The 22,558-nt window shown below is 44.0% G+C and overlaps 1 protein-coding gene across 1 annotated transcript in view; it reads right to left on the bottom strand.

The window, feature by feature from the left end:
* ext1b (exostosin glycosyltransferase 1b) overlaps positions 1-22,558 on the bottom strand; it is an 89,875-nt gene that overhangs the window by 25,167 nt on the left and 42,150 nt on the right. Inside the window, exon 3 of the mRNA XM_028422809.1 lies at positions 1,765-1,858. Within this exon, the coding sequence (XP_028278610.1) occupies positions 1,765-1,858 (94 nt within the window). The remainder of the gene's footprint in view (positions 1-1,764; positions 1,859-22,558) is intronic.

Here is a 22,558-nt window from a genome sequence, read left to right as displayed (position 1 = left end):
AGCTCAAACGTGCACAAAAAGAATTCCTTAATCACTCGATCTGCTTGTGTTTGTTTGATTTCCAAAATTGTCTTGAATCATTTACGAGCCTGAAAGTCAAAGGACGCAACAAGTCTGCTCGGATTGTTTTTAACTTTATATTAAGTGATTTAAAATGGTAACATTAAGACGTGACGATATTTATTGCCGGAAAAAAATCAGAAGGAAGAGAATAAATAGATATAAAGGAGATGAAAAGAGGAGCTGAATGTGACCTTTTGGCAAAAGGAGTGGCAGAAGGATGGAGGGATGAGGAGAGAGGTAGAGGGAACAGCTGGTGTGTGTGTATGTGTTTGTGTGTTGTCTGTGTGTGTTTTCATGGTGGGAGTTTGACGTAATGACGGCCCTGTCACTCCCGGGTCATAAAGGTGTCAGCTAAACCAGAACTGGCCCTCGGGCTCTGCTGCTGTCTCCTCCACATATGCACAGAAACACACACAAATCACCATGCATACATACACACACACACAGACTGTTGACCTCTATGAAGAATTGCTTTCTCATGCAAAGACTGAAGCCGGCAAACACTCAACCTCCGTCTTCCAAGTCGATGGATGGAGTGAGTCAGACAAACAGAGAGAGGAGAGAAGAGGGCAGATTTGCCTTCTGAGTGAAGAGTGCTGTTACATGCGTGTGTGTGTGTGTGTGTGCGTGGCAGCTGATAGTGAGATAAGCGCACTTATTCGGGAGCACTCTGTGGACAGCGGTGTACCGTAAGTTGAGGTAAAGGACAGTGCAGTAATAATGCAGGAGAGTGCAGTGCAGTTATAGAAATGGATGTTAAGTGTGTGTAACTATCAAGAGGAGAGAGTGGAGGGAAAAGTAGATCCGGTATCAGAAACTGATGGTTGGAATCATTATGTGTTAACCTTAAAAAACGTCTGCACCGATCTGTCTCTATTAACCCTTTAAAGCTGCAGCACAGAACAGTTTGTCTCCCCCTTCTGGGAGCGAGACACAAACACTCCATCAATAGAGCTGCAGGTGTTATGATGCAGGATAAGAGCTAAGCTAGCTACAAAAGAATGTGACTGGGAGAGTGGTCCAAGTTAGCTCATATCCAAGGGTTAAATTTAGAGTAATTTAAAACACTAACAGCTACAAATCCAGCATGGCGTCATGTAGCGCATTACAAATTGCCCCTAAGTTGACCTTTTTAACCAATCACTGCATTGTTGCTATGTGCTGTGTTGGTCAAATACCCATAATCCTTCACTCTTTATTTGACACTAACATGAATATGGCTGCCGCTTCATAGCATTTTCCACCAGAAGCTTCACTGTACTCTATGTTAATCTGTGTCTCCATGGCAACAGTTGCTGTTGAACAAACCACTCATCACCTCGTCACCACAGACGCTATATTAAACCTTCCATGCATTGTCCTCATCTGGCACGGGACTGTACCTTTAGCTGCTTATAAGGATCATCTTTTCATATTTTTTTAGAAAATCAGGCAAAATTTAGAGTCGGCTAATCTTCTCAGCGAAGGTCTTGTTTGTTTTTATTAATTATACTATTAGTGTTAAAAATAAAGGTGGTAATGATTTAGTGATCCTTTAATACTAGAGGTAGCACCATTAAAACAATATGCTAAGTGGGAGGATGACTGTGGGTAGCGATTAGTTCTCTTCCCAGTAATACTGCTGGTAGACGTGAATATACTGTGTGTAGCACTCTCTCAGAACTGTGTGTGTGTGTGTTTGAGTGTGTGTTGCTTGTTTACCTGCAGTGCCTCGAGGAAGCGAAAGGAGCCCAGACGTCTGCCGCGGGGCACCAAACAGAAGGTGGAATTGTGAAGCATCTCCTTGTAGTCGTACCTGCAGAGACACAACAAACAGTGAGACGATTTAGCGGGTTGTTTAAAGGAGCATGCCAACAAAAACTGATTAATCAGGTGGTACACGTCCATCATTGTTCTGTGTCAGATAGAAATATGCACGCTAAAGCAGGTGCAGAGCTCTTTTAATAGGCTTTTATGGGAGGATTACAAAATAAATGTCACTTGCTGCAGTTTTAGTCTCCAGATTATGCAACTACGGTAGTTTGACAGTTCTTGCTCCATGACATATTTTTAGCACCACCATGCTGCTAAAAATAACCTCTTTTTTTGTCAAAGGATTTTTTAAACTCTGAACTCACACAGCATCTCTGCTTCACTTCCTTCCACCTGTTTCGCCTCCTTCATCCTCACTCCACCCTTCCATCTCCTCTTCCTCCTCCTATCTCACAGGCCACATGCACCTTCACACACTCTCCTCCTCCTCCTCCTACCTTTCTCCCTCTATCTCCAACACCAGGAGCCTGATGTTCCTTCTCTCCCTCCCTCCCTCCCTCCCTGCTCCTCTCTCCTCCTCCTGCCCCCCTCATCCCTCTATCTCTCCAGTGAGGTGTGTCTTATTGCTCTCCAAACAGGGTGATCAACCCTGCCAGGGGTAATGAGCTGAGAGTGACACCTGCTTCCACCACACAGCTGGTTGTGTGTGTGTGAGAGAGAGAGAGAGAGAGAGAGAGAGAAAGACAGAAACGGTGTGTATCTGTGCATCAGTCTGTGTGCTCATGTTTTCCATGCATGGTGCTTTTCCGTGTTTTGACACTTGTGTGCCGATGTGGATGTGTCCATAAACAGCATTGTGTTATGTTGTTGGACTTTAGGAGACAATCAGATGATTATTGTTTGCATCACCCATCATTAAACATCAATTTTTTTATTTTTTTTTTAACCCTGATATAATAATTTTAGCTGTTATTTTTGTAGTATTACATGCAGTTTTTATTTGTTTTATACATAACACTAAAAACAACTTATTTAAATTATGACACCTAAAGGCTGCACAGGTTGGGGGTTAAGTGACTGGTGAGGCAGAAAATCATTTCTCATTTAGCTCGAGTCTGCAGAAGGTGAAGGTTACAGCGCACACAGACACACAAACAGACCCACACACACAGACACACAGACATTCAGCTGTATTGATGATGCTGTGGAGGAACTGCAGTGTGTACAGGGACGTGTGACAGTGATTGCTGATGTTGCCTTCTGTGTGTTCCTGTGAATATGGACCGAGCTGTCAGGCCAAAGCTGGAAGCCAAGCACTACAGTATGTTCTCTATCTTTCTCACACACACACACACACACACACACATTGACGGTGACTGCTGATGTTGCTTGCCTTGTCTCTTCTTCAGCCGAGCTCTAATAAAGTGCGGGGAACATGACAGCCTGCGATAAAATCCCAGCCTCATTCACACCTATGTGCGTCACGTTCTGTGCAACACACAGCGCAGTTATCGCACACACAACGCATGGCGTGTACAAGCGACAGCTGCACACCCTCACACTGACGGCCCATCACCTGTTGATGGAGATGAAGAAGAAGCTATCTTAGCCCATATTTCCACACCAGCTGTCTGCCCGGACAGTGTGTTAGTGTGTGTGTCTGTGTGTGTGGATGTAAATTCTGGCTTGCACAGGGTGATGTGAGTGCAGCCTGCCTCCTACAGGAATCACCTGCTGTGCACCTTAATCACATTATGACTCTGCCTACAACAGATCATTTTCTTTTTACGAGGGAGCATCGGTGGTTTTGCGGCTGGTCTGAGGTAAGGAGGTCACAGAAGGCAGCCGCCCCCTGCTGTATAAACCCTCCCTCTTTCCTCCTGCCTCTCATGTCCTGTTGGTTAGCGAGGTTAGGAGGTCACAGCATGCTTTCTTTGTGGTTGTCTTGTCCGCATAGCAGCACTTCTCCCTCTGGTTTGTCCCTGTGACCTTGAGCTAGTGGTGTGAGGACGACCACTGCCGGTTTGCACAGCAGCAGCCTGTGCTTCTGTGTGTATTTATATTCCCCTGCTCATAGGTAACAGCGAAATCAAGAAAGAGGGGGAGTGAAAGACAAAACAACACCTCGGTGTTATAAGGCAGAAGAGATGACCTGGCATCTTTGCATGCACATGCTAGACCGTGTGCGAGTACACAACCGCCAACTGTGAAACGGTGAAGAAACACGTCCCACACTGTCACTATGGCAACACCTCCTTAAGTGCCTTCATTTGCAGCGACTTAATTATATGAGAATATTGCATTATTTTCACAGGCAGGGGGTAAAGAGGTCAAGGAGGAGAGGGATGGAAGCAGTGTTTTTAATAAACATGATACGTCCTTATGGCTTCAGGGCTGCTCAGGATGACACGTGAAACAATAGCACCTTGTCACTCTAAACAATGTCGTCTCTGAGAACCCAACAGGTAAACAAAAGCGGGCTTCTCATCAAGCTAAAAGATGGAGGACGACGTCAAACTAACACATTTCATTGAGCCTAGCAGGTTTGTTAGCCCAAACTCCTGCACAGTCTTGGCTTAATGTAGTACAAGTTGTCCGTTAGCCAGCATCAACACTGGTGCAGCCACAGTTGTAGTTAAGCAGAGGTGTAAAATAGTTAAGTGCCTCAACCCCCCCCCCCAAAAGGTGCACTTATCCGGCCGCCTCCTGATTTTTCTGGTGCCGTGCAGGCACCTGGCAGAGGCTCTCCATCCTCCTAAACACGAAGCTTCATGGTGATGAAAACACAAAAAACCTCAACCAGCCTGAGTGTCTTCCAAGCAGTCGAGAGAAAGAGATCCAATTTACTGCTTATTGAGACTGTTGTTACATTAGCCTCCCGGACCTCTCCCTTGTCTCCCTCTGCCACTCTCTTCACTAATTTCTTTGTCTTCTAAAGTGGGTCTGTGTGGAAGAATGGGTGTCTGGAGGGTTGGTGATGTCGGGAACAAAATCCAAGGAAGCTTTTTCTTCTTCTTCTTCTTTTTATAGCAGGGTTTGTGAGTGCGCAGCTGAGGTTTTGTAACAGGAAATTTATCTAGTGAAGACTTTTAACTCATCAGGTTAAAAATTAATGATAAACGAATGTGCCAATTGCCTCTGTCTGTGTCCTCTGCATAAAAAGAGGATAGTACAAACAGAGTATAAACGTGATTTAAAATTATGGATGTCATGTCACAGATGAGCTCATTTGTCTAGTAAATAACTCCCAAACAGACTAAGGATAGATTCCAGCAGTAATTAAACAGGAGCCTTCCCATAAACACAAGTGCATAACTTGAAGCATATTGTCGTGTTTGTTCCCATGAGAATATGACAGATGTGCAGACTAAGTGAGCATGTGGGTAAAAAAATATATAAATAAATACATCGGAAAAAAGGGGGGGTGGAGGGGATTGTTGGCTTCCTGTCTAACAGTGATAGAGCGTGTTTGGAGAGTGGGAGTGGATGTGTGTGTGTGTGTACTCTGTTTGAGGATGATAATGTGTGCAGTGACTGAGCTTCAGAAGTCTGTTGCACTCTAACTTTCCACCCTCTCGGTTAGCCTGCGGCTGTCTGTGTGTGTGTGTGTGCATCCAGATGTGCTCTCCTCCATCCTCTGCTGCTATAGCGCCTGCTGTAAAGTCTGCAGCTAATTCATTAGCCTAATTAGCGCTCATTAACGAGCTTATGCTAGCTCCAATTAGCATTCTAGCACAGGATGACCCAGGGGTTTGCTTAGCAGGCTTTTTTCTGCAGACGGACCCATGACAACAAGGCATGACGACCCGGAGATCTGTCCATGAGCAGGACTGATTCACCTGTATGTCAAAGGAAAAAAGCGTGGTATCACATTTTGGGACCCTAAAAATGAAGTGATTAAGGTGATCCCCTCCTGAAACTTCTCCATCTGTGTTTTTCCTGTCTTTTATAGGCCGTTTTATAGGTCGCCGACTACCACACGGAAGGCCCGGGTTCGAATCCTGGATGAATCCCTAATTTGCGCAGCAGTGGTTCAGTGGTAGAGCAGGGTTGTCCAATAACCGGAAGGTTGGTGGTTCGATCCCAACTCCTCCCAGGTCATTGGGCAAGGCACTTTACCCGCATTGCCTCCAGTGCACTCACTGGTGTGGCGCTCCTTGCTGGTCATTGTATGACACTGCTTGGCAGCAGCCTTAAGCAATTTCCCTTCTGGGATTATTAAAGTATTTCAAAATCTTTAAAATCTTTAAAAATCTTCTCTGAGGGGTCAACTCCAATTGTCCAAGCAAGCAGCACACTCCAATTCACATCATACTGCAGATAAAGCTGATGGTGATTGGTCATGTGATACCAAACATATGAGGCCAGTAAGCACCTCATTTAAATTAGGGAGACCAGAGGTCAATGGATCAAAAGTATTTCCCCTACACTGGGACTAATAAAGCATCATCTTATCATGTTTAGCGTTTTGAATGTCTGAGTTTGAGCATCATAACACACAAAATCCTAAAAATCCACAGCAAAACAAACATAAGACACATACTGTCAAAAAATCAACACAACCTGAGCGCTGTCCAAACAACTGAAATAACAAGTAATATAAACAAACACCTCCAGATTGTAATATTCCACAAACATTATTCCGTGATTAGCCAGATCATAATGGGACAGCTGTGATCACAGATGTGGCAGCAAACAAAACAAACTGAGGGATCTGATCACATCCAAATGTTGGACGTCTGCTTAAGTGGACATACGTCTCAGTGAAGCGGTCAGAAACAACAGCTGACAACCTCTCGATGACTGTATCGATCCCCTGAGAAAGATTGGAGAAATGGCGTCGGTGGTTATTTAAATAAAGAGCTGGGGGATGCTCACATATGTGCAGGTATGAAAGTGGAAGCCCAGCAGAATATGGATAAGATCTGAACAAGGCTTTAGTGTGACAGGCCTTTCTGCCCCGTCAAGAACAATTTCTTGAGGGGAATCAGTATCTGATGGGTCCACTGTAATAACTCTCTACCTCTGTGTCACTCTCACACTGTGTGAATACAGAGCGCCCGCTCTCCAATAACAACCCCTGAAACTTTTTTTTAAGTAACCTTAAATTCAAAACTAACCAGAAATGCATGTCTAAGTCGATGAAGTCCATCTCTGTGCTGGCGAGCTCGACCCTTCACATCTCATGTATATTATGTCTTTCCATGATGCCAATAAATGAACCACACTTGTCAGATATTGAGCAGATTTTGCAGCATGAATTTCAAACTAAGCAGGTGTCAGGAATTTTTAAGATGTTACACTAGCTTGCAGAGCTCTTCTGGGTCCATATTTAAATAGGAGCTGGGCAGTGAGCGTAGCTGGGTGTGACTTGCCCACACAGTTGCTGTAAAGATCAACCTCATATTAGGGGTGGGCGATATGGCAAAAATTTTATATCACGATTCTTTAATGATAAAATCACGATCTCGATTTTATCACGATTTGTTTTTACATTGACACTAATTTGCATGTTTCTGTGTAAATGACTTCAGGTAGCCTACTCTGTCACCTCTCAGAAACTATCAGTAGATTTTAAAGGCAAACAACAACTCTGATAACGTGCACTCAGTATTAGTTTTCAATAAACATGAAAATTTAAATAACAATTACTGAACAAAATAAAGTTTTATTACAAATAGGTTAAAAAGAAGACTAATGTAATTCTGTAAAGTATTATTCAACAGTCATTTAAACAGACTGAAGTGTGCCTCCTAAGGTTAAACAATAAATACAGTATTGAGACTTAAGTAACTCTTAAAGTTCAATCTGATTTAGAACAAATGATCAAACTTTAATGGGAATCATACAAACGGAGCTGCTGCTGTCAGCTCTGTCCACCGTTTACTAGAGTCTTCATGGAGCCTCTTCATCAAATGCCTGCGTTATTGTTTTGGTGACGTCATTAGCTGTTGCCTCTGTCTGCATCTGATGTACACACGTGGCCCTCCCACTGCACACACACAGGTGTAGAAGAGCTGCTGACGGCAGAAACAGCAGCGAACCTGAATATAACGAGCTGGTAATGTTCAGAGAGGTGGGCGCGTACGCGCTCATAGCATTATAATACACGCGGCCTTTCCACTGCGACACACGTCGCGCGCGCACACACGCACACACACACACACACACACACACACAGGCTTAGAAGACGCGCCGCTGCTGCCGGCAGAAACAGCACCGAACATAAAGGTGGAGTTCGTTTTAGGGACCAGTTCCTCCGTTCTCTTTTCGTTTTCAGCCGTAGCTTCCTAACAGGGAGGCTGTCATTGGTTGTGTTCGTGTTCACATTAAGCGCACTGAGAGTTGGACAAGTGAAAAAAAACTCATGCGTCTTCGCGAACATAGAACTGCAATTAATAGAACGTGCTCTATGGACGATAAAACTATCTGTCCGTTCTGGTAGATCGCCGATACGTTAAAATCCTTCACGATCATTTATCGTCAAATCGCACAGCCCTACCTCATATACATGCAGAGTCGGACTCGTCGGCACACTCGTGCAAACTTCTGAATCAGTTCTTTCCCCCCTGCAGCTACGGTCCCTCATACACCCCCCCTCCTGCATGTGTAAGCCTGAATATTTTACAAATACCCTGATAACAAGAAGTCTTCCTGCTGCGATACTAATTCACTATGACGGCTTTATCCTTGCAATCTTTTCAATTTGTCCCCTCAGATTTTTTCCACTGCCAACAGATGGAGGCAATTTTTCAGTTACACTCAGTGTCTGCACAGTAGTCAAGGTCCCTGAACTGCACACTCAACCCTCCAGAGGATGGAAGTGAGGTCCATTTTGAACTCTCATTTCACACATGTATCCAGGAGAATTTGTTTTCATGGCCGCTTCTCTCTCTCTCTCTCTCTCTCTCTCTCTCTCTCTCACACACATACATGCAAAGATCAGGTCCGTGTTTGGCGCCTCACTGTGTGATCTTGCAGATAAGGGGTCCACACTCCGTGGATGTTCAGTGGAGACCAGCTGTGCCTCGCTCTGCACTTCCAGATGGCCCTCAGGACGACTCACTGTGCATGTTTAGTTTGTGTGTGTGTGTGTGTGTGTTGCCAATCCATACGTGTGAGACAGTCTCAGATTTAGACATGTCAGCACATGCTCTGAGGCGGCCTCCTTTTAAACACTGACACATTTTGTCATCAGAGCCACTGAAACGAGGAGGTCGGAGTTACCCCTCGCTGAGACGTCCTTTCATCTGACAAACACACACACTCAAAGAGAGGCGACTGCTTCCATTCAGTCTGTCCACATTATGCTCCCTGCAGGCTTTTTTCATAACAAATCAATATCCAAAAACTTGAAGAGTCACACTCGCATTCACACAGACCATCACCAAGATTCTAACACACACACACACCCACGTTAATATTCATACAGTGCACAGACACTAACCCACCTTATTTTCAAAGCACCACCGACCATTAGCGGGGTCTCAGCTGCAGGCACAGACTGGTCCAGCTCTCCACCAATAGGTGAGAAGAAACTTAATCGTGCCTAATTTCGTGTTTGCAAACACATTCTAATGTATTCCCCTTCTCTAAATCAAAATATAATCCAGTGTTGGAGCCACCTGGGTCCCTCAGCACAACAATCAGAGAACGCTAAGAACCCACCCCGGGAGAGTAATGGATGCATGCGGGGTTGGATGGAGAGACGCGCTGTCATCAGCTGGGATTGGCCCTTTGAAATGTCAGCCTTGCAAGAATTTGGAGAAGCAGCTGTCTTTTCAAGCACGCAGCCATGTAATGTTGGGTTTGACTTTGGCTTTATTTATTACAAGGAGGGATGAAGTTCACTGCTTCGCCTTTATTGTGGATTCAGGAACCCCAACGATCATGCTTCAAACTCTTAAATAATATGTTGTTAATAGTTACACTGAATACTGGAAAGGTTCCACCACAAACCTCTAAACTTCATTGGTGCTAAAACAATCTGACTGCCTGACGACCTGCCTGCTTTGCTTTTGTTGCTAGGTAACCAAGATGCACATTTCAATTAGCATTGAGCCCGGTCCTGCAGTGATTTTTATATTTTAGGTGTCCTTATTCCCCTCAAAAAAAAAAAGGTTCCAGCACAAAGATAACCTATCCTAATCAGACCTGATTGTTCCTGCAGTGGAAAAAAGCCTATTGATTCTCTGTATTTTTTTATAAAACATACAAACATATTTAGTAGTATGTTTCAAAATAAAAGCCCCATCAGAAAATTAGTCAAACCTCCATCATATAAAGGCCTGCAGTTGAGGTGAAACGCAGTCATTATCCTCCATAAAGGATCATCACTCTCTCTCTCACACACACACACTCAGCACATACAGAATCATTTGAGTGAGTTTGACATCAGCATCAAACACAGAGTATGTCAGCCCTGCATGACACTGGAGAGCAGCATGATGTCTGAGACAGTCAGTGCTCCCAGGGTGAGAGTGTGTGTGTGTGTGAGTGTGTGTGTGTGTGTGTGTGTGTGTGAGTGAGGAAGTACAGCTGTCAATCACAGCACAGAGCCAAGCAAAGCGATACGCTACCCAGTGGGTTCATCAGTACCATGTGTCAGTCACACCCTGAGATCACATTGATTGTCTGTCGGCACCCATCTGAGTGTGTGTGTTTGTGCATATGTGTGTGTGTGTGTGTGTGTGTGTGCATCGCATGTGTTTGAGTGAAGGGGGCATATTTGGTCTTCAGAGAAATATCACAGGGAGTTAAGATACAAAGGACAAGAAAAATAATGAGAGAGAGAAAGAGGACGAAACGTCCACAATGATGCAATTATGATTCAATTTAGATTCCTGCATCAATTATGCAAACATATTCAAGAGACATGTCAAATATTGATAGGCTCTTCAACTTCTCAAACTGTATTCATTAAGGAACCTAAACTTAACCCGGACACTCTCATTAATCATGGATAGATGTCAGCTGGAGGTCTGCATTCAAATTCAGTGAATACCAGCAGAGGCTATTCCTCGTATGTCTGTGTGCTTATCTGTATGTGAGCTGCCATGTAGCTGTTGTCAGTGTGCCGACCCGTGACCCGTCACCTTTCTGCCTCTGACTGTGTAGCTGGTGCAGGCAGAGCTGTGCTGTGTGAATGCCATTAGTGGCAGGGGTGAGAGTCTTATTATTTTACTTGGTGTGGAAAAAAAAACACCCAACGCAAAAACCTCATATTCAGGAATGTAAACATGATCCCAGATGTTTCCATTTCCATATTTCACAATATAAAATCTAAGACTGATGAAGCATGCGCCACAACTTTCAAAGGTCAGATTTGAATACACTAAACACACAAACATACTCAAACATCTGTTATTTGTCGATTGGTTGTGCTGCAGTTGGGTATATTTTGGCTGCAGTATTGAAAACAGGACTTCCTGGAGTGCAACATCTCATTTCCATCATAAGAATGATCGATCTAGTTCTGCCCTTCCTGTCTATAGTTATGTGACCCGCCTCTTCTAGACTAACAAAGTCTCATATGACTGAACTTAGGATCCAAAACTGGGTGGGGTTACGGCACGTGGGTCAAAGGTCACAGCGGTCCCCACCCTGCAGAACAAAAAGGAGGACTAAGCCTTGGATTGGGGTGATGGGGGGGTGGTTGTCTGTCTCTGATATTGTGTGTGTGTGTGTGTGAGGGGGTACTTATAGACAGCTTATGTTGCACTGAGTGACAACACTTCATGTCAGACCATATATGTCTGAGTCTGTGTGTGTGTGTGGTGAGTCCAATGATGAAGCCAGACTGCAAACCTACTGCCCCTACTGCAGGCCTTCCCCAGAGCATTGCATTTGGCTGGTTGGTGTGTGTGTGTGTGTGTACATGGAACAGCTGTTCTCCGGCGCTACATGGTTAGGTCAGGGGGAGACACGGACGAGCTACAGCTGTGGCCCCAGGGCTTGTGGGAACTGTGGCTCGAACAACGTGGGAGAAGAGAGGGAGGACGAGTGAGGGGCAGCAGCAGAGAAACAAAAAGCTTAATTTACAAGCTGAGATGAACAAATGAAGCCGCAAAAGAAAAAAAAAAAGGAGGAGGAGGAGAAGGCAGGGGTGAGCAGGAAAGGACGTCAAAGAATAGAAGATGTCCCTTCGAGTTCGAGTCAAAAGTCACAGGGACCAGCAGGCGAGGTGGACGGCGGTGTGATTTGGCCACAAGGTCATAGCAGCAGGACATGGGGAAGAGAAGCACGTCCGCTGAGGGCTCTTTTCCAACAAGCTGCTCTCAACCACAGTCACTTAGCATTCTCAGTAATGCCCTCAAGTTTCAAGAAAATTAATCACAGTTAAAGCTCATAAACAACTTGACTTTCCTGGTATAAAATGGGCCTGCTGGCCAAGATTGCAGGCTAACTGGAATAAAGACCCACTGTTGGAGATAATGCTTATTTCAGGACAGCACATAATGTGATAAGTCTGAGAAATCACTTTATAGTTTTGTGCAGACAATCACGAGCTGCGGTTGAGAGCCGAGCCCCTGCTCCGGCGGCAGAGACAGAGAGAAGAGAGAGAGAGAGAAGGGGGCTGACAGTGAAAACTAATAAGCCCGTTGCAACGAGAGAGAGAAATGGGCTCATCTCTCCGAGGCACCGAGAAAAACTATCGGAGCTGTTGTACACCATTTCCAAGAACAAAAAAAAAAATGCTTCATCTACCCTGAAACCCAACACTAAATCCCTTCTGCCTGACAGATTCGGCAAAAGAATAATATCTCCAGCAAGAATAATATTTTCAGCCTACATTATAGAAGCATACAAGGGAATACGAGCGAGAACTGCAGATGGAACTAGGCCAAAAGCCAATTTATGGCTTTTGTTGAAGCCCCTTTTAAAAAAGAAAGAGAAAGAGAGCGGTTCAAGGTGCCGCTTAAACTCTTCTCTGAAAACCCGCTCAGCTACAACGCTTGTGAGCCTCAATTAAACACCGCAGATTGCCATATGTGAAGCTACTGAGCCCAAAATCATTAAAAGTCTGCAAAGATTAAAAGCAGGCGTGGGCGCAAAAATTAAAAGAAAAAAAAAAAAAGGACAAGACAACAAAGCAAAGAGGAGTTCTCAGAGACGAGCGTTCAGGGTAACCTTTCATGGGGGGGGGGGTGGTTTGATAAACTGATTGAACTTGAAGATGTAACACACAAGGCTGCAAAGACACCACGCTGAGTGTGTCTCTGCATCTTTCTCTCTGATATGATGACACAATATGTGTGATATTACCTTCCGTCGTGTCCTAGCAACATGCACTGACGTGTCAACGAGGATGATTTACCGTCACTAACTATCTGGTGGTGTTCAGTAAACAGAGTCACACTTGGATGAGCGCACAAACAGAAAGAGGAAGTAAGAAGCACTTCTGTTTCAAGTGTGTGTGTGTGGAAACAGCAACAGGTCTGCAGTCAGTGTTTCAATTGTGTTTAAATTAAATACACTGAATGAATGCTTTTATTGGTTTATTCGAAGTGCAATATGCACGTGATGAGAAATCTGCACAGGAATATCCTCAGAGAACTATTTCTTATTGTCCAATAAGCTTTGATTTTAGGCGTCGAATGATAAGTCAAGAGAACGAGAAGTTAAAAATAATTCATTTTTGTTTAACAAATCTATTTCAGATTACCCGTCACAAACAGGCCAAGCTCAAAAATACAGTTAATTATAAGATAAGATAAAACTTTTTTTTATTACTGAAAATTGATCAAATATTACAAAAAATGTCAAAAATTCGAAAGTTAGAAGCTGGAAATTTTACACTGGACAAACCGACCCACTACAATTTGACATAAAAAAATAGTAAAATATGGATTTTCCCCTGTGCCACATGACTCTGCAGAAGTCATGGGAATATGACACTAATCCCGTCCCCCCCTTTTCCTGATGCACAAAATCCATCAGGCCCCCAGAGTTCAATTCACACCGACTATCATATCATAAAAAAAGTACCTTGTCTCCACGCTGCTTTTCACTGTGAACTGCTGGAAAACACCTTCTAAAAAACGTCTCCTGAAAAAGTCCCTGCTCTGCGTCTGTCTGTCTGCATGTCCTGTCCTTGCTCTCTGTCCCCTCACTTCCTGTCACTTTTGTCCTGGTAATAAAGTTGTAAAGGTGCAGATTTCTCTCCGTTCCTTTTAAAGGTCAGTACTGTCAGAACAGATTGTTTCTGGTTAGCGGTGCACATTTATAAAGCTACTCTTCTTCGAACCTGTTGTTTAATTAGGACAAGAAGACAGCGACTAAGACGTGATTATCATCACACTCCTCCTGACCTCCTGCTGGAAAAAAAAGAACTCTTTGAAATGTAGACAAAAAGTTCACGTCCTTTGAACAAAAAAGCAATATTCCTATCAAAAGTCCTCTCTGCTAATATAAAACGAAGCAAGAATGAACATGAAGAGGCAGTTTCTTGGTGAGAATCACTGGCTCAGCACTTGAAATCTAACAACACTCGCCCATGAGACATTCCTTCGCCTTCTTTATGCTGTCTCGCTATGTGACGCTGATTTTCTTTCTCTGCGGGTTACTTTTAGTGCATCTGTCTGTCTCTCAAGGATGTGATGAGGACAACAGAGGTGAACGGTAATGCAGAGATGAGAAACTTTTGACAGGCATGAATAGGAGCGCTGTGCCCATGGAAAAAAAAAACCCTCAAAGAAGAAGCTGTCATCCTGGCCTCCTGGCTCGGTTTACACATGGCATTCACAGGTGTCTCACAGGTAAAGAGCAAAAAGTGAAGCGTCTCTAATGCCAGGCATAAGTGGAATGCCAGATTAATCCTATCTGGATACTGCACAAATGTTAGGTGATGTGTAAAGGGGGGGGGCTCTGCCTCCGTCTTTCTCTTTCCCATTAAGAAGCAGCGGTCTCAGACATTTCTGCGGTGCAGTGGAGCAGAGAGCGCAGCCTTCTCTTCTTGTACCTATAACAGAGGGATATTGTTGCCGCGGAAACATGACTTTGGTTACCGAACATTCCTGCCTCTTCATTTCAAAGACAGAAACATTAAAAGGTAAGGAGAGAGGACACAAATAACAAGGCGCAGAAAGGAGCAGGCAGGGGAAGCAGGAGGAAATATTAGCGCCAATTACAAAGTGACTTTCCCAGCTTGTCTGCTAAACAGATTATCAAAGAGCGACACGGCTCCTCTATTATTTGCTTATTTTTTTGTGGGCACAAGCTCAGAGGCATCACTTCTTTTAAATTCAACAACAGCCTGTGTCTGCTCCCGCAGCCCAAACAGTGTGTGTGGAGGAGAATAATCTAGCCGCTTTGATCTAAACTCAGTGAGAGGATGTCATCTCCAATCCGAGCATGTAATTCTCTCCAATGGGACATTGCGACGGTGGTGGCGTCGGCAGCAGCTTTGTGGCGTTAGTCACCCTCTCTGGCAACGACACACTTCCTGCTTCCTGAAAGTCATAACAATCCCACCACTGCTGCTGCTGCTGCATTAACCATCCACAACAAATGGACCTCCGCATAGCAAAGCACACACACACAGATTGTTTCCTTAGTTTAAAACATTATGCATTCACTTACCCAACAAACTCATGCATACACACAGTAATGGATTTACCTCCTACTGAGAGTCCAATTACCTAAAGCTATAAATGCTAATGGTAGCGCTAATCATAAGCATTGAGTTTTTTAAACTGCTAGCTATGACACGGTGCTTGCTTTGCTCCGGCAAACTGTGCAGCTCAATTACAACTAAACACATAAACTGGGCTGCTCCAGCTGATTTAACCCATTATTGCTCTGCTCTCATTACTTTCTGCCCCAAAAACATGCTTTTAAGAATCTTTATTTTCCTCTAATTCTGCTTCGTTTAAGGGTCGATTTTAAACCTCCACTAATTATTGACTTCTTGGCAGTGAAAAGGTGTTAACGTGTTAGCTGAAGCAGCAGGGCCTTTAATCCCAGCCTCCTCGTACTCCCGTTTGACTTGTAGCTGCTGGTAGTTGGGGGCTATAGTTGCTGCCTCGGGGGTTGTTGCCAGGTTTCCTGTTGCTAGGTTACAAAACCCATCATCATTTCTGCGGTGTGTCACAAGGTGGAAATTGCTAAATGTTTGAAAAGCATGATCCGGGCACATGAGATAAACCATGCATGAAGGAAATATAGAATAGCGCCTACTGCTGCTGTGAGAGGATCAGTGTGGCCTTCACTGCTGTGGACAATATCATGAGTCATCATGAGTATCATGAGCGACATGGACAGACTTAACTGGATGAGCTGTGAGCAGCAGGGACACTGCTTCAGTAAGACTGGGCACAGGCACCTTCTTTAGTTTTTTTGGAAAGAGGTTAAAGAGAAAATTTGGCTCGAATTTCATCACTGCAGCTGCTGGAATTATTCTTCACCACAAGAAAGTGAGTGAATTTGGTTTCAAGCTTTCATCTTCTGATTTTACGATAGCAGAAATTTGACCAGATTTTAGGATCAAAGGTAGAGATAGCAGCATATATAAGATAAAAGGAGAGGACGAGTATTTATTTCAGTTTATATAATCTCCCTCACAGCTGTGGAAACAGTATTTTTCATGTCACTGCCAACAGATAAAAACTGAGTCCAGAAAAAAAAAACGGAAAATCAGACTGGTCATCTACCTTCCCATCCTCTGTGTTAACTGGGTTATCTGTGGGAGCGGCATGTCGCTCCCTTGACACACAGACACACACACAGACACACACACACACACACGTGCCTTCACTTGGAGCAGATCAAAGGAACCCAATAAAACATTTACAACACAGTTAAGCCTTTTTCTTCCCCCGCTTCTCTCTCAATCTGCTTCTTTGGCTTGTTTTCTATCTGTTCCTTTGCTCTTACCAGTCTGGACTTCTCTCTTTTTCTTTCGCTCGGCTCTGTGAATGACCTTGGGTTAAACACATTTAATTAGCACTCCCAGGATCTACACGCCCCCTCCTACTGGCAGCTCAGAGACGAGCCCCTGGACCAACCCTATCGTGCAGCATGTGTATGTTTGTGCTGTGTGTGTGTGTGTGTGTGTGGGCGCTGATGGTACCATCGTAGATGATGTCAGATTTCACATGGCCAAACACACTGTCCTCAGGCCTGATAATTACACTGGTCTGAGCCAAGGTCTTGTAGCAATGAAAACAAATGAAGGAGATTGTATCTCCTTGTGAGAGAGACGAGTGGCGCTCTCCTCTCTCTCTCTCTCTCTCTCCAACCCTTCAGGCCCTGCTCATCCCTCATATAGCTCAGAAACGTGCTGCTTTAACACAGGTCAGGAGTTTTAACATACAGACAAGCACATGGTGGTCTTTCATGTTTTTTTTTTTGGCAGTGATACTTAGCTGTTATCTGGAGCGGGACATGCAATATGCTTACAGAGAATTTTCAACCATGCTGAGCCGCGGGGTGCCCGGCAGCCCGCTAATGATCAGCACACAGTGATGCAGGCTGGAGAGGTCCTTGTAGGTACAGGAGAGCGCAATACAGCAGGTTAGAACCTGTAATAATAACGAGAGGGAGTGAGTGTGTGTGGTCTCTAAACAGGGAGGTGTAGTCTATGTGGTGAAGCAGGGCACTCCATTAGGAAGGAATACATTTTCTGCCGTGGAGTGGCACTACAGGGAGTTGTGTGATGTCTTTCTCAGCTCTGGAGGAAGGCGTCATGGTTGAGACAGAAGATGTGAGGCAGTCACAGAGAGACAAGACGTAAGAAGTACCAAAGTTTACTTTGTTGTCAGAATTCTGCCCTTCAAGGAAGGACTGTGTAATTACTATGTAAGGGAAACCTCCTGGGAAATTATGGAAAACATAAAGCATTAAAAATACATAGAACAAGCTAGACAGAAATAAACCAGATCCACCGATAAACAGCGTATTGCGGATAATGAGTGGAAGTTCTTACTAGAACAGTACAACAGATTTTCTCTTGAGGGTGTAATCAAGACAAAAACAGGAAATTTGGATAAACAAAAACAAGTGTTTCTCCAAAATTACAGGAGCTGCTGAACAACAAATCTAGCATCTTCACATCAGAATAAAACTAGAAAACAAAAACAAAACATTAAAAAAAAAAAAAATAATAATTCTGCCTTTGCTAGAAAACCAGAGCTGCAAAACAAATCAGCCTCACTTGGTTTTGAAATGAGAAAAGAGTAATTTGCCAGACAAGATGAGAGAAAATAAAGCCATGGTGGCGCTCTGTTTGAAAGCTGATGCAATCTACTTTGCAGTGGAACATCTGGGGAAATAAAAAGGTCACACAGATTTATATTTAGATGCCGCGGGGAGAAATATGCTGCTCTGCTCTGCTCCGCACCCACGAGCTAACAATGGCCCAGCTATGAAGAACCAAATTAATGTAGCGTTAATGGCAGTCCACTGCATGGTTAATGGCTGCTAGTTTTGTTTCTGTAAGCAGTCTGACATCAGCAGAAGGGACACTCCGGTGAGCTCAACACAGCGTTAGCTCGGGTACTCAGAAAGATAAAAGCTCTGCAGTCTAATCTCAATGAGGTGAGGGCTCACAAGCGTCGCTGCACAGCACAGTGTGTAAGAGCGATATTCACTGTAGTCATTGCTGCAGTCGCTGCTGCATAGCAAGATATTACTGGGATTTTTCCAGTGTAAAAGGGGGTTCAGAAGAAGAAGGCTTAGCTGTCATGATACAGCTAGGTGAACGAGAACAAGGTGACTAAAACTCCAGTCTCAGCGGGGATGTGGGCAGCCAAGGGGCATCTTCTGGAGCTGAAACATGAATCTGATGTGGAAATTGTACAAAATTGCAGTTCACCTTGCAGCCTCTAGGGGCTGGGTCCAAACATGTTTACAGCCTGGTACAATGTAGAAACTGCAGAAGTCTAGACAGCATCTACAGAGTCTTAAAAACAGCTCATCAGAAACCACCAAGTGATGTCACAGCAGCTTTGTCCATTGTTACATACTGTCCATATGTGCGGCCGATCCAGCTGCAACATGGCTAATACATAATGCATATACACCGCAGAACATTCCAGAAAAGTCCCATCAGCGACCCTAAACACTGCTGCAAGGAGCATGAAACAAGTCTATTTGTTGCTCAGCTGCAGCAGCTTTCATTTCTACCCAACAGTCTGAGTAGGCAGGAAGTCAGACCAGCCAGCAGGCAAGGCGGGCAAGTGCTTGGGGCACAAGGTCAGTCGGGGGTCTGTAGGGCCAATAAACTATAAACAACTGCAGTGCAATGAAAGTATGAGGGGGCCCGCCTGACTCCACTACACTCACATCGTTGTGAGTTTCATTCAGCTCTAATGACAATTATTTTCAACATTTTGTGTTGGTGTTAGATTATTTAGAACATAACGTCCACTGATTGAGGCTACGACTACTTGTTATCTGCTGTATTATACTTTATACATCATCAGAAGTGGCTGCCTTGGAGCTTGTCTGGGTTTATCCTTGAATGAAAATGTAAAAAATATTCTGCATTTCTCTTTCATGAAGTACATTAAGGATTTAACACAGAGAAGCTTGATCAGTTTGTTTCGTCCATCTTTGACGTAGTGTTGCCCTTTATTCTGTGGAAGGAGGATTAATGTCAGCTCAGATGCTGATAGCTGGCATTAAGGCCTTGTTTAGCTGTAGGTGCACTAACATTAGCCATTTCCTGATGGCATTGCCTGGTGTTAATGTCTCTCCTTGTGCTATGCTAGCTGGGATCTCATCAGTCTTCTTTATGACTATTTGTGTTGGAAATAGAACTCCCTTCGGGAGACTCTTAATACTTGTGAGCGAGCGAGAAAATATAGTAAATATGCAGAAGGAGAATGAGACTAACACCACAGGGACTAAGGAGGAGGAGAAAGCCAAGGAACATTTCAGGCAAATACAGGACTAATTAGGGTGCGTGAAAACACCCCAGGGCGCCCACAAGGCCTTGCTTTCCTCATCTCAGCTTCAAGAGGCTCAGAGGTCTTCTTCACTATCTCTCCAGCAAAGGCCTTGTAGACAGACTGTGATTAATGCTTAAGACTTGCTACTGGGCCTCTTTGCTGCTTAAAGATCCGAAGGGGCAAACTTTTAACCTGTGATTGAGCTGCGCTGATTCACCTCTAATAAGTCAAAGAAATTATTTCACCTACAGAGCTCCTCGGGCAAGGAAAACCCATCAGCTCATATCAGTCACGGGACACACTGTCAAAAGCACCATATGTTGGCTGTCTTTTATAGGATGGGAGGTTGTCCGCTGATAGGCAGGAAGGAATCATCTTACTGGCACCATGGGGCGCAGCATTAATACACAGGGATGGCTGAGGAAATTAATCCGTGCCTCAATATTTGTAAGCTGCAGTGCGCTTGTTGTATATGGATACCTGAGGAGCTGTAAAGGATATTGGCGGATGCTGATTTGCTGTAGTTCAGCCTGAAGTTTATTACAAAGCACCATGGCATAAAAAAAAAAAAAAAAAGTGAAATGAGATGCTTTTTTTTTTTTTTTTTTAAACAGACAGCCTGGAGTCCTCGCTGAATTTAATGAATAACAAACAGAGTTTAAAAAAATGCTGCAAAGGCAAAATATAGTCCTATTATTATTATTTTCAATAATAGGTTTGAGCTGTTTAATGCACAATATGTACAGTAACAAAGCAACAAGGGATGAGATTATTACAAATTCCAGTGTATAAACTAGATTACATGGTAATTCCATTACATGGTAATTCCATTTGGGGATTAATTAGCTCAGTAATGAAGTTAACTACAGATTAAATGTAATGCGAAGACACTAAGCGACATCACCGGCGCTTAAAAGTGCAAATGATGTCACTTGGTTGACGATGTGGACGTCCAAATTCAACCAATGGCTTCTTGCAGCTTAACAGGCTCATTATTTAAAACATGTTTTATGTATCAGACCAAGGCTGGTGTGAGGTAACATAATAAACTGTGTGTGTGTGTGTGTGTGTGTGTGCACAGACTGTATCCATATCCGAGGGCGCTCGTTTTAATTCCTGCTTTTAACAAAGCTCCCAGTCAGACGCAGACGCAGAATCATGATTCACCGTGTTATGACAATAACACTGACTTCTTTGTGCAGGGGAGGTTGAACAATGACTTTGTATGGACTTGGCAGATATCTGAAAAGCCCAGGTTCCTCCTAAAAACAGTACACAGAGAATGAGCTCATCTTTGAAAGGAGGGTTTTAAAAGTGAGTAATGCCAGCCTCCTCAGCTCATGCTCATTACAGCCGAATTAGGCCGTATCGTCGCGGTAAGCTCCAGTAATCAGACTACCTCGGCAGCTAGGCTTAATTGGCTCATCACTCAGCCGACACTCACTCGATGCGCATAAAAATAGACAGGACTCCTGTCATTTCTCCAAACAGCTAGAAACAAAATAGAAAGGAGTGTTGTTGTTGTTTTCTAGGGGTTGTCTTTCATAGTTTTAAACGAGGAAACAGTGAATCTGGGTCAAAGCAAAACCAGAACAGAATGAGGATATTGTATTCATCAAGGAGATTGTTACAGCGCTCAGGTCTGAGCCACAGCTGCAGCATACTAAAAACACTCCCAGTACAAGATATTCCCTTCTGCTGAGAGTCCCGATAACCTTCAACTGACCACAAATAAAAAACTCATTATGAAAAAACTGAAAAAATTATTCCCCACCTCCTGCATCACCTTCAAAAAATCAAAGACCTGCACATGAGTCAATTGTGATTTTAGTGCGGCTGCTGGAGCATTAACATAAATATGCAGGTTAATTCCGAAGGAAAAACAGGAAACAGATGAGCAAGGGAGATGGAGTCAGACAGACGTTGAGCGGAAATGAATAAACACGAGTGGGAGAATGTGACGGGAGTTTTTGTTGGCCGGTCCAGGCCTCGCTGTGCCAGCCAAGCCTCAGATACACATCAGGGCTGCCTCTCTCCATTCTCACTGTGTGCCTGACATCCAGTCCACAGAGGGTCTTTTTTTTTTTTTTTTTAAATAAATCAAGCCTCTCCTATTGCTGGCACAGCTCCAGATAAAGGCCCACACTCTGAAGGGGATTTCTCAGCCCACAGACCTCCGCTGGGAAACGACTGAGACAGACGAATGAACGCTTTTGTCAAAAGGGTAGAGAGTGGGGCGTGATGGTCAAGGAGATGGAAAGAGAAAGAGAGAGAGAGTGTGGAAATAAACAGGGAACATTGGGAAAAAAGACAGGGAAAGACGCATTAACACATTATCACAGGCAGTGAGACACAAGCTTGACAGGGGGCCCATTCGACATTTGTTCAATGCGTCCTATAGACTTGTCTCTCAATGGATCCCACTTCCTCCAGTGGGACGATGGGGAGTTTCACACTGGGAGCTGTGATGTGATTAAGAGCTGCAGTTATGCCACTTTTACACCTGCAGCAACCAACAGAGTGTTGAGAGAATGTGTTTGGCAGCTGCCATCCAGCATCATCACTTATACATGAAGCAGTTTATTCCAATGACAAGTCCCAGCACGGCGTAGTCCCTCCTGGTTTTAAATAAATGTCTTCTTTTTTGCTCAGGATGTGTTAATTCAATCCCTTCGGATCAACCCAGATACGACCTATATAAGAGGATTAAGTATCAGCCAAACATGACCCACTGACAATAAACGCAGTTTCTTTCTCAATGTCATAATAACATTTCTGCTACAAATCACAGCAGGTAGCAGGATCCATCTGCTTTTCATCCCAATGTGTGCGACACAGTGGGACTGGCTCAG

Source organism: Parambassis ranga, chromosome 2, assembly GCF_900634625.1.
Source record: "Parambassis ranga chromosome 2, fParRan2.1, whole genome shotgun sequence".
NCBI lineage: Eukaryota > Metazoa > Chordata > Actinopteri > Ambassidae > Parambassis > Parambassis ranga.
The sequence above is the reverse complement of the archived record's forward strand: the minus strand, read 5'-3'. Positions and strand labels throughout refer to the sequence as shown.